This window comes from Falco punctatus, assembly GCF_963210335.1.
Source record: "Falco punctatus genome assembly, chromosome: 4".
NCBI classification, from domain to species: Eukaryota; Metazoa; Chordata; class Aves; order Falconiformes; family Falconidae; genus Falco; species Falco punctatus.
Window position 1 is genome coordinate 58239412 of NC_137583.1, and position 12473 is coordinate 58251884.

General features: G+C 41.5%; 1 protein-coding gene across 3 annotated transcripts in view; it reads left to right on the forward strand.

The window, feature by feature from the left end:
- GALNT11 (polypeptide N-acetylgalactosaminyltransferase 11) overlaps positions 1–12473 on the forward strand; it is a 56589-nt gene that overhangs the window by 12726 nt on the left and 31390 nt on the right. For all 3 annotated transcript variants that reach the window (XR_013928034.1, XM_080386944.1, XM_080386945.1), the window contains exons 2-4: positions 4035–4367; positions 8165–8288; positions 11609–11775. Coding sequence is in view for 2 of the 3 variants with exons in the window: in XM_080386944.1 (XP_080243070.1) it covers positions 4073–4367; positions 8165–8288; positions 11609–11775 (586 nt within the window). In the remaining variant the exon portion in view is untranslated. The remainder of the gene's footprint in view (positions 1–4034; positions 4368–8164; positions 8289–11608; positions 11776–12473) is intronic.

A 12473-nucleotide genomic window follows, 5' to 3' on the forward strand; every position in this document is an offset into this window, starting at 1 on the left:
GATGTTGAGTTAAAAATACATATAATCTGCTTTTCTCATGCAGCATGTAGCAGGACTGAGAAAGATACTAATACGTTGGATTTGAAAGGCATATCTTTTGCCTCTCTTGCATTCAGGAGCAGTTTGCCTCCTTTAGAAAAATTAGCCAACACCAAAAGGTGAAGAAAAAAGGCAGGGGAAAAAAAGAAGTATGGTTTGGCTTTGCTTAAGTTTCAAAATCCTGCTTGGAGAAACCAGCTGGGAGAGGATGGATGTTTGAATGTTTAAGACGATCATCAGGTTATTGTGACCATGCATAAGCAGTCAGAGACAGGTTTTGGGTAAACTGGCAAAGTGTGTTTCCTGGAAGATTTCAGACAACTGGAGAGCAAAGGAATCTGGTCAGGGTAAGGCTTTATTCACCATGTCTATGTGGCTTGCAGAAGAAAGTCATGGATGGGGAGATGGATGAGGTAAGAATAAAGAACCAAGTGGCTGCCTCTGTGAACTGAGTGTTTCCTCCTGGGTCCTTGTGACCAGCTGAAATATTCTCTCCTCCATTCCTCTGGTGTGTATTAAAGTGGTTATCTCATTGCATGCTGAAATGAGTGAAGAGATACTTGTTTCTTGGTCTATTGAGGAGAGGCCAAGATGTGTTAATGTGACTGTTTTGTATGCATAAAAGTATAGGGCTGGAAAGGTGCTCCTGGTTTCTCGGGGCAGGTCCCAAGCAGAACTGACATTGCTTAGGACCTGAAAACCTACTGTGACCTCTTTGCTAAAACACATCTGTAAGAAGTCACAGTCAACCTAAAGCTGTTGAAAACGAGTGTGTAGCTCTGATGCCGATTATGACTCCTGTGGCTGCTTAAATGGTAGAAGTGGTTCAAATCCGTAGGACAGTGGTTGTGTAAATGCGTATGCATTGGTGAATAAAGTAAACTAATAATAAGCCTTCAATGTGCTTTTCGTAGGCAGGGTTTCAATTTTTTCCATTCTGCCTTCAAAATTAACTGTCTAACAAAACATTTGTTACTTAAAGAAAATAAATAGCAAGTCTGTGTTTTCCCTGCCAAATGTATTACTAAATATCTTAGTTGAATAGCGAGCTACTGAAACGGCCTAGTTTTCTGCATTGTGGAGGTTCTGTAATTCAATTTAAATGCAGTATTTCAACCTTTGTATCCTTGTACAAAACTGAGAAACAGTGAAGGAGGGGAAAAGAAGGTGAAAGCAGTTCTGCTGTAGCAAGGAGCATGTGGAAATAGTATCACGCTCAGGTTTGCATTTGTTGCCTTTGTAACAGTATCCAAGGGTGTGCTTTCAGCCTGGTCAGAGGGCTTTCTGGAGATAAAAGGAATGTACAGCAATCTTTTTTTCCCTCTGGTGATTACTAATTTATCCCTTCCTCTTCAATCCGAGTGTGCCTGATGTTGGTTACAGCAAACTTTAGCTTTAGTGTGGCTAGAAGTGCCACAGCGACAAGGTGGAGCTCTGGGCTGTAAAAGAGATGCAAGAAGCTGGGGAAATATTTAATCTATGATGAATTCTACTCTGCATGCCTGTCTTCCTACTGTTACCTGAGGTAGCAAGGATTATCTTTGGTTTTCCTGCGTAAGCTGCAGGGTAGATGTATCCTTAAACAGTTCTGAAATGAAAAGGTTCCTTCTCTGTTACAGTAATTTTTATTGTGCTAGAACAGTGCTGTTCCACAATCTAAGTGCATGTGCTATGGTGTTAGGATTGTGCGACTATGTTACCATAGTGAATGGAAAAACAACATTAGCAGATTTTGAGGAGCAGTGTATTAGGCTTGGACAAGTCTTACAGCAGATGACCTCCTGTGGCTGTGCAACTAAAAAACCAACCAAACAAAAAAAAGCCACCCCACAAAAACCCACAACTGGCAAACACCCAGATCTTCCTTTATGGATGAATATTAATTGTCTGCAGACTGTCTGGCAAGAAGAATTATTATAATGAAAGGATGTAACTGTTTATCTAATCTTGCTCCTTTGCAGCTTCATGTGCTTTCTCTGAGCCTAGATTCACTTAGGTATGTTCATTGACCACTGTTAGCACAGGGAGAAGGCTTTGGGGAGTGGTGAACTGTACTTCTCCAACTGGTAAAGCTATTCTGCTAGGTAGAATGAGGGTTTTTTTGGTTTGGTGTTTTTTGTTGTTGGTTTTTGGGGGTCTTTTTAATCATTTCTGCCCCAGAGTATTTGTTGCTTGACTAGTTCCATGGCTCTACAGTTAAGCAGCAAGATTTCTGTGTGACAGTGTTAAAGAAAGAGCCTGTTTCACAGAGCACGCAATTCATCTGTATGCACAGGGTCACTATGAGACTTAAACCCTGTTTAAGACCTTTTTAAGCTCTTTGGGCTTAACTGCTGCATAGATTGCTGCCTTGCAGAAGTGAAGGAGTTTGACATGGTAAGAATAATGGATAAATTATTTTTTAGGAGGTTTGTGGGCGGGTTTTTTTTGCTTTATTTTACTTCGTGGATGTTTTATTTTTGGAAGTGAGGCAGTGACATGCTGCAGTCTGGGAAATGTGGGCTTGAATTTTGACATGTATTCTTTTTGGATGCAAGTCACTTAGGACTCAGAATTACATTGCCAAAATAAGTGGGATCTTTATAGGTTTCTTTGGGATCATGAACGCCTTCTACCTCAGTTTAGTAGTTTTCCATATTGAGAAGGGAATAATCTGTTTGTACTCATAAATGTTGTACTGGTTTGTTCTTTGCCAGGCTGACCTGAAGATTTCTGGTAGTTTCTAACTTTTTGAGAAGTCTGAAAAATGCATCAACATAAATCATTGACTCCTACCCCATGCTTTGTTTTCTTAAAACAAATGTTTTGCTAAAAAAAAGGTGACTAAATAGTTTCCTGACTTTTTGTTACTATGCAGAGAATTTGTGGTGGTTAGATAATGATGAGAGGGATCTAATTCTTTCAGTTGGTGTTTTTCTTAGTTTTGGAAACTGAGCTGTAATGTTTTTGGGTTTGGTTTGGGTTTGGTTTTTTTTTTTTTTGAGCCTTTTTTTTGGTTTGAGAAACTCCAGGAAGTTTGCCTGATTCTCCTGGGCCATAAATAAAATGTTACCACCGGCTTCATATGCTTCACATTGGGGATTTGTTTACAATAGTAATTTTCAATATAACTTGGGGAAACTGTGTTAGCGGATGGGTGCCTAAAGTAAAACCCTGGGCTGGGTTGCTTCCTTCCAGTTCTCGGTGAACGTCTCCTTGTCTCCTCCAGGGAGCATTGAAGCTCTTCCGGAGTCTGCAGAGACCTGCAGGAACCCAGTAAATTACCTTGGAACTTTTTGTTCTTTCTCTATCCCATGTCTGTTTCCTTTCTTTCTGCAGGGAAGTGTATCTGTAAATGTGACTGTCTTGGTGCTATGTGTTGTTAATTTGCACCCCATGATTTCTGGAATTTCTTGGATGCTTATGATGGCTCTTCTTAAATTTGGGGCAGGAAGGACAAACTATGTAGCTTTTTGAGACCATGCTCTCTCATTCCATGCTTTAGGATAGGAACCAAACTAAAAAATGGACATGTGTGGACATACTCTTGGGCAACTGGCTCAAGGTGGCCCTACTTGAACCAAGGGGGTTGGACAAAGTGACTACCAGATGTCCCTTCCAACCATTCTGTGAAGAATCAATTCACTGTGTGTGCTATATTTAGTTAAAAAGTGGTTTAAATGAATGGTTTAAAGGAATATACCATTGTGGAAGATAGATGATTATATAACTATTGCAAGGAAAAATTAATCTTTTTTACCTTTAACTATGTCACTGGGCTCTTGGTGATTGTTCACTTTATGTTTTAAAGCAGTAGTATCTACACAGAAAATGTGCAAACTGGTCATGTTTATTTTTTGAATGTGAAAGTGAAACGGGATTTCATTCTTAACATCTGTGCTTAAAGTTCCAAAAATCATTTAATGGATGGGTAACCTATAGAATGTGTTTCCTGATGTATAGACCTGATGAGGTAACAGGCAGCACTCTCAAAATGCATGTTTTCACTCTTTCAGGTAATTGAGAATGGATCCTCAATGATGCTAAGTCTACAATGGGAAGTGTCACACTTCGCTATTTCTGCTATGGGTGCCTTTTCACATCTGTGACCTGGACACTACTTCTCTTTGTTTATTTCAACTTCAGTGAAGAGAACCAATCCTTCAAGAATGTGCCCGTCAAGGGGCTGGAACCTCAGAGGCCATTTCCAAAAAAATTTTACCCTCGTTTTACGCGGGGGCCAGTTCATATACCTGAATTGCAACAGAAAGAAAATAAGATAGGGAATCCTCTTGGAAATCATGTCCAGGACCCAGTTAAGGGGGAGGTAGAATTCTCTCCTGAAATGGGTAAGTGGTGTTCAGTGTTGGTGGCAAACTTATTAGAAGAGCAGAAGAAATGAGATCCTAAGGTTTTTTGTAAGGGATCTTAGGAAAAACTGTATAATGAAGTAGTTTTGTTTGTTAAAGTGCAGGGTGTACTAGTGGCTCTCTTCATTATGAATTACTTTAAATTTATTCTACTGTGTTTATTCCAAAATATACTATTCCTAACATTTACAGTTGTGCTGTGTAAGTGCTAATGGGGAGGACAGCATTACAGCAAGGTGCTGCCTTTAATGCAGTTCTTGTTTTTGGAAGCGCAGTGTATGCTTGCTTCATATCTTACTCCTATATTTATTGGACTTAAATGCATAAACTTCAATTAGGTGCAGAGAAATTCTGCTTATAGGCAGTGATTAAAAATAGTGTGATAACAGTACACAATGAAGAGGACACATTGATTTGGAGAATATCCTTGGAGTATGAAATCATCTACAAGAAATGTGTGTGGGACAAAATTACAATGAAAGATTTATTGAAATGATTATTGAAATGACAGTGGTTAGGGCCAAATCCTGCTTGCTTTGTACTAACAAAGGTCTGTGTGTTTCATTGGAGCGTATTTCATCAATGAGATGATTTTGGTTTGTCTTCCAAACTAAAATGCTTTGTATATTTAACTACTTACAGCTTATTCAGTGCTGTGTTCAGATGTGCAAACCGAGGTATGTTGCGTGCTGGCTTGCAAACTTGCAAGTCTGGAGGCAGATACTGAGCGTTGTGGTATTGGTTTCTGCTGCTTCTTCAGGAAATATGGCATAATAACCTTCATAGCCAAGAGTTTAATACCTTGATCTGTCTGAAGTCCTCTGTCATTACTTTGGATGAATGGTGGATCATGAGCTTCCAGAGTTAATAGAACTTTACCAAATGTCAATTTCAGACTTGGTCATTTGACCTGTGTGAATATATAGGAAAAATGCCAATTCATGTTGCTCTGTAGCATTACAAGTGTTTATCAGTTCACTGCAAAAAGCATGAAAGCCAAGTGAGGTGAAGACTAGCCCAGGGGTGGCCAGTTCTTTCCAACTATTCAGTATGGGCCAGGAAAGAAATCTGAGCTTCTCAACTGAGAATTGCCTTGATCTTCAAACCAAGTGACTGGTTTGGTTGGTGAAAGCCAAGGGGAATTATAATGCCAGGATAAATTCCACATGAATCATCAGGAGACAGCTGGTTCTCTGTTAAAATTAAATCAGGTGCTGCAGGAAAGGGCTTCCTGTCTGTCTGGTGTAGGGCAGTGATAAACATGTGAAGCAAAAAGAAATTAAAAGGAAGTTGGCATGTGATAGCCAAAAACAGTCATCTTGTAGGGCAATCTATCTCTTTTTTTTAAGTTTTTTATTAGTATGTAAGAGCCACATAACACTGCTGAAGTATGGCCTAAAGTGATGTTTTGATTTGCAAAGCCCTTATTTTCCAAGGGCTTTTATCTGCTGTTTGAACTGAAATCTTTCAGACCTTTTGCATACATTTTGGATGTTGTTCTTCATGAGAATGTTTTAAAAAATACTAGTACTCCTTCTAATCTATATTCAGAAGGTCAGAAAAAAGTAGTTAGTGGTTGGGTATGTATGAATTGTGGAATGAAACATTTGGTATGTGTTTCTTAAGCTCATGATTTGTATAAAGAAAATATTTTTACACAGTGGCACAGTGTTACTGATGCTGAGTATGCAAGAATGGTTGGGCTCAGTGTCCGAACTGACAAGCTGGAAACCTTCCTTTGGAAATGCATGTGGCTCAGAGGAGGAATGAGTGACCCCTTTAGACTGCTGGTGCCAGACAAGTGGCACTGGCATTGCCACTGTAAACAGACCTCATTCCTGCTCCCATGATGCAACGTATCCACAGTGGGAGCAATTACCCATGACCATGATATCCAGTCACCACGAGACACACTATCTGGGTTTATCCCAAGTCTTTTGCAGATATCACTACCCAGCGTTTCCCACTTGGTCCTGCACAAATGTCAAGGCATCAGCTTTTGAGGTGTTTGATAGTGCGTCTGCTTTGCTGTTGCTGTAATCAAGACTAAAAGCAACAGGGTCATAAATGTAAATGGTGGGAAGTGGATGCACAGAATTCCCTCTAGGTCATCTTGTACATAGAGGTAGACTGTTGCTGAAGCACAACTGGTAGTGACACAGCTGTGCTCCAAAGGCCAACCAGGACTACTTGTTTGAAAAGGAAGAAAGCTTCCAAACTTTTAAAATTACCTTTCTTCTGTTCTGTTTTTTAACCCATCGTTTTTTCTCTGGGCTTGAGCTCAGCTTTTGCGTAGCTGTTGAAAACTGGAGAACATGAGGTATGAAGGAAGGCTGAGAGAATTGTGTTTATTCTGCTATAGAGAGAAAGCTGAGAGGTGAGATTTTATTGCTGTCAACAGCAGATTAATGGGAGGCTGTAGGGAAGATGGAGCCTTCCTGGAGGTGTATGGGATTATGATAAGAAATTGGAGCAAGGAGGGTATTTCAGTTAAGTAAGAGGAAAAACATTTTCAGTGCAATGGTGGTCAAATGCTTGAACAGGGAAATAAAGAGGTAGAATCTTCATCCTTGGAGATACTGTAAGCTTTTGAAACATAACTGTACAAGTTCTGAGCCAACCTGCTTTTGAGCAGGAGGTGAGTCCAGGTGTCCCTTCTGACCTAAATTAGTTGTGATTCTCTGAAACATTATCCTGGATGTATGGTAGCATAAGTGAAGAACCCACTTACTACTTATTTTCTGTAGATTTTGAACAATATGGAGATGATGGACAGGGTGGAAGGAGATAAATTACATGATCTTTGCTCACTTCTTGTACTGAAATTTCACTGAAGTTGCCTCTGTAGCTTGATAACAGCTGGAAGGGCATAGGCATCTCATCCTGTGCAGCCAGCTGAACAGGGACAATAAAAAGTCATTGCTCTGCTACCTGAACTGTTGCAGAATTGGCTAGCAAACACAGGTCGTGGCAGACACTGCCTCTCCCTCCTCTTTTTTTCTGTAGAAGAGTTAAGTACCATAACATTTTGTTTCTAGTCATGCTGATGGCTATATGGCTCAGTGAGTGAGAGGCCTATGGCACTGAGTCAAGGCAGGCAGGAGGGGCACTGAGGATTTAATCTTGGACTCTAGCAGTGTACCAGCAATTGCTGCCTCTGCCCTGCTCAGCAACAGTTGATGCTTCTGCTAAAATAATAAACAAATAGCTGACTCTTGCTATTTTGCTTGCTGTCAAAGTCCCAGGTGAGATAAGTAGTTTACAGGTTTTTTTATACCTATTTTTATGTTACTGCAGGCTTAGGAGAACTACATGAAGTGAAGCTGCTAGTGTGAGGGTTTTTCTACCATTGTAAATGTGGTTTTTATTTCAAAAATCCCATTACAGACCCTTCATCTGTATAGACAGGTGCTGATACATTGTGCACCAAAGTCTTTCTTCTGTTGCTGCTTTGATCTTGGTTTTTAGGTGGTGCTAAGAATTGGAGGCCATTTAAGCGAAGGGAGTGTGTCTGGTAAGGCAATAAACACAATGAAGCCATCAGTCTTTGGAGAATGATTTAATTTTATTACAGCTGCAAGGGCTACTCGTAAGTGCTACCTATTTGTGAGAGGTAACAAAAATAGTTGCACAAAAATACACTTTGCAAAACCAGAGGGGTTTTTGAAGAACAGAATGGGGTTTAGGGGAGGTTAAGACATACCTTTCAATCCTTGATTGTTTCCAAAGGATGTTTTTTGAGCCTATTAACTGATCTTGGCTTGTTTCTTTTGCAGGAATGATTTTTAATGAAGAAGATCAGGAAGTGAGAGACTTGGGGTATCAGAAGCATGCTTTCAATATGCTTATCAGTAATCGACTGGGATACCACAGGGAGGTGCCTGATACAAGAGATGCAAAGTATGTACTGATTTTTGGAGAGACCATGGTATAATTTCATGTGCTCAAGGACTTGTTACATTATACCTGATGTAGTATTTAACATTTTTGGTATTATGTTTTTGTTAAACACTATTTCAGCCTCCTATGTTGCTGAAGGCAGATTTTCAGCTATTCAAACAGGAGTGCTAGAGGCTAGGACCTTAAGTCTTTGATCTCTTCTGTCTTTTTTGACTGAATATTGTTCCTGGAGATGTAATTTTTTACCACCTGGAAAAGGTATGTGTTAAGTAAAGCCCCACACAAATCAGGCTCCATGAAAAAAAAGACTGTTACTCCTTGAAAGCAAAGTTTTTTCCTGATTCTTAAATCACTTTAAGAATGCTTAATGAAGAGCAGGACTGGATATAAGTTTATTCAAACTTTTATCATATTGTCATAATTTTTGTCAGTAGTAGGATTGGCAGACAGCTGTTTTGATGGAAACAAGATTCCAAAGATAATGCTTTAAAAATCAGTGTGGAAAAGGGATCAGACTTTGTATCCAGCAATACTAGGATTACATGTCCCCTCTCTCTCTTTCATCTTGCAAGCTGTGTACTCAGTTACTGAAGGCATGTGACAATATTCTTATTTTTTTAAGCTTCATTTTGAGCTAGTTAGTATTGTAACTACCAGAAGAGATGCTATGATTCTGTTTGGTACCCTTGAAAGATCATAGAATCATAGCATGGTTTGGGTTGGAATGGACTTTAAAGATCATCTAGTTCCAACCCCCCTGCCATGGGCAGGGACACCTCCTACCAGCCCAGGTTGCTCCTAGGCCCGTCCAGCCTGACCTTGGACACTGCCAGGGATGGGGCACCCACAGCTGCTCTGGGCAGCCTGGGCCAGCGCCTCACCACCCTCAGAGCGAAGAATTTCTTCCTTATATCTAACCTAAATCTCCCCTCTTTCAGTTTAAAGCCATTCCCCCTTGTCCAGTCACTACATGCCTTTGTAAAAAGTCCCTCTCCAGCTTTCTTGTTGGCCACTTGTAGTACTGGAAGGCTGCTATAAGGTCAGCCCAGAGCCTTCTCTGCTCCATGCTGAGTAACCCGAGCTCTCTCAGCCTGTCTCCATAAGGGAGGTGCTCCAGCTCCCTGATCATCTTCATGGCCCTCCTCTGGACCTGCTCCAACATGTCCATGTCCTTCTTATGTTGGGGAACCCAAGCTGAATGCGGTACTGCAGGTGGGGTCTCAGGAGAGCAGAGTAGAGGGGGGGAATCCCCTCCCTCGACCTGCTGGTCACTTTTCTTTTGATGTGGCCCAGGATACAGTTGGCTTTCTGAGCTACAGGTGCACATTGTTGGGCCATGTTAAGCTTTTTGTCCAACAGCATCCCCAAGTCCTTCTCCTCAGGGCTGCTCTCGATCCGTTCTTCACCCAGCCTGTATTAATTCTGGGGGTTGTCCCAACCCACGGGCAGGACCTTGCACTTGGCCTTGTTGAACTTCAGAAGATTTGCACAGGCCCACCTCTCAAGCTTGTCAAGGTCCCTCTGGACAGCATCCCTTCCCTCCAGCATGTTGATTGCTGCACACAGCTTGGTGTCACCAGCGAACTTGCTGAGGGTGCGCTCGATCCCACTGTCCATGTCTCTGACAAAGATGTTGAACAGCAGCAGTCCCAGTACAGACCCCTGAGGGATGCCATTTGTCACCAGTCTACACGTGGATATTGAACCATTGATTGCAACTCCTTGAGTGTGACCATCCAGCCAGTTCCTTGTCCACCAAGTGTTCCAACCATCAAATCCATGTGCCTCCACTTTGGAAACAAGGATGTTATGTGCGACAGTGTCAAAAGCTCTGCACGAGTCCAGGTGGGCGACATCACTCTTCCCTGCTCCGTCAATGCTGTAAGCCCGTTATAGGAGGACACCAAATTTGTCAGGCATGGCTTGCCCTGAGTGAATCCATGTTGGCTGTCACCAATCACCTGCTTATTTTCCACGTGCCTTAGTATAGTTTCCAGGAGGATCTGCTCCATTATGTTGCTGAGCACAGAGGTGAGACTGATTGGTCTGTAGCTTCCTGGGTCAAGATGGACATTAGATGTTCCAGTGCCCAAGTTAATGAAAGGCTTTTACCTTCTGTATTATTTCACATTTGTTGTAAGCCTACAGAGGATGAAATAGAAGAATGACTGATGACAAAATGCTCTGCTTCTCACTTGAAGTCTTTGCTTGGTATCTGGATTGCCCTGCAAAAAGCAGATATTTTTCTATAATCTGTCTGAATGGATCTAGGGGAAGAAACACGTTGCTGTAACAACAATTAAAAAAACCCAACATTAAATGCAGGTCTATTTATTTTTCAATTCATTTTTCTAGTGGTTTCTCTGCTTTGGGTAAGTGTAATGAATCGTACTTGCTGAAATGTCTCGCCCCAAGAGCTGAGTTCATTCCAAGTCAATCAAGACTTTTCTTGTATACTTCTAGGTTTTCATTTATAATTTCATATTTTTATTGGATTTCCTCATGCCTGGCATCTTCATATGGCATTAATCTGTGACACTGTGCCCTTCTAAATGTATGAACAAAATCTGAAAATAAGGAGAAAGAAAGAATGATCTTCTGCTTTGAGTGGGATTCAGCTTGCAGATTAAGATGCTTAAACTTAAGTAACTGCATGTTAGTCAGTTGTCTCTGCTTTTATTATAATTAGCAGAGATCCAGTCAATGCAGTTAATGAAGCATGCAGAGCTCTTCAGCTGACAAAATACACTTAGCCTTAGGGTGAGCTAAATACTATCTAGACTTCACTGACAGCAGTGACTAGACTTAATTGTCTTAATCTGCAGGCTGGATCCCAGTCTTCATTGTCTAAATAGGTATTTAGCACCACTGGAGGTATTCTGGGATATCCAACCTAGTCTCCAGCAGCTGGCCAATGAAGTTGTGGGTTTTTTTGTAGGCCTCATGTCATACTTGCCATTCCTGTATGTGTCTGAGCTATCCAAGGGTACTAGACAGTGTTTTGACAGCTTAAACAAGCTCTTAGTGTTTTCTCTTGTTTATGTTTTAAGGATCCGTGGTTCTTACTCCCACCCCACTCCATGATATCCTCTGGTTTCTAACAAGTAGCAATGTTAATTATAAGTCTGTATTATGTGGAGAGTAACTTACTATGCTGAGCCCTGCTATATAGGTGTTATGCCTGGACTCTTAATGTTCAAGTTAGGGGTTCTTCCTACACATTTAATGTTTGCTTGTTACTTATGAAGTTTCAGCAGTGACTTAGCCCTTTGGAAATATCACTGAAAATAAAGTGGTAACTACTATGTTTCTGCTTGCAGATGTAGAGAGAAGTCCTACCCTTCTGATCTGCCATCTGCCAGTGTTGTTATCTGTTTCTACAATGAAGCGCTTTCTGCCCTGCTTCGCACAGTACATAGTGTCCTGGATCGCACTCCTGCGCACCTTCTTCATGAGATTATTTTGGTGGATGACAACAGTGAATTGGGTGAGGGAACCTTTCAGGAATATTTTGTTCAGTGCTTACACTTGACCTTCCTCTCTTTTCCTGTGCTTTACTGACTGGTCAGAATAAACATGTGGAGACCATTATGCAAAACCAACTTGTACTACAGTCAGTCTCCAAAACGTGCCAGCCAGTAGAGATGCATGATGTTCTGAGAAGCCCAAGGTGACATCTCCTTTGATGCTGGTGCCATTTTACTGATGAACTTTGTATAATACGGACTTCGGAATACAAGAACAGGTTTCAAAGCTAATAGCGAGGGGTGTATATTTGTGGAGGGGATAATTAAGCAGTTGTTCATAGTGCAGCTGTTTTTAACAGTACTCTGCTTGGGCTGTTCTGGTGCTCAGAGCAGATTACACTGATCTTACAATAAACTCTGTGGGCCAATATTAACTGTGAATGCACCTGAAAGGAACTGAATGCACGTAGTCTCACCAGCGATCTTGCAGCTAAGTTGATGTGGCACTATGGAAACTGTGTGTCAGTGTTTTGTACTTGCTCAGCGTTTCAGACCTGTGGCTGCTGGGATCGGAGCTCAGCTTTCACTGGGAGGCTCTGCGTGGCTCTCGCACAGCCTCTTGTGGCCACCCTGGGAGCAGCCGTCCCTGGCTCTCAGTGGAGCAGCCTCTGCTCCCTCAGTCTGGGAGGGGCCCTGGAGAGGTAGAGCTTGCAGAGTT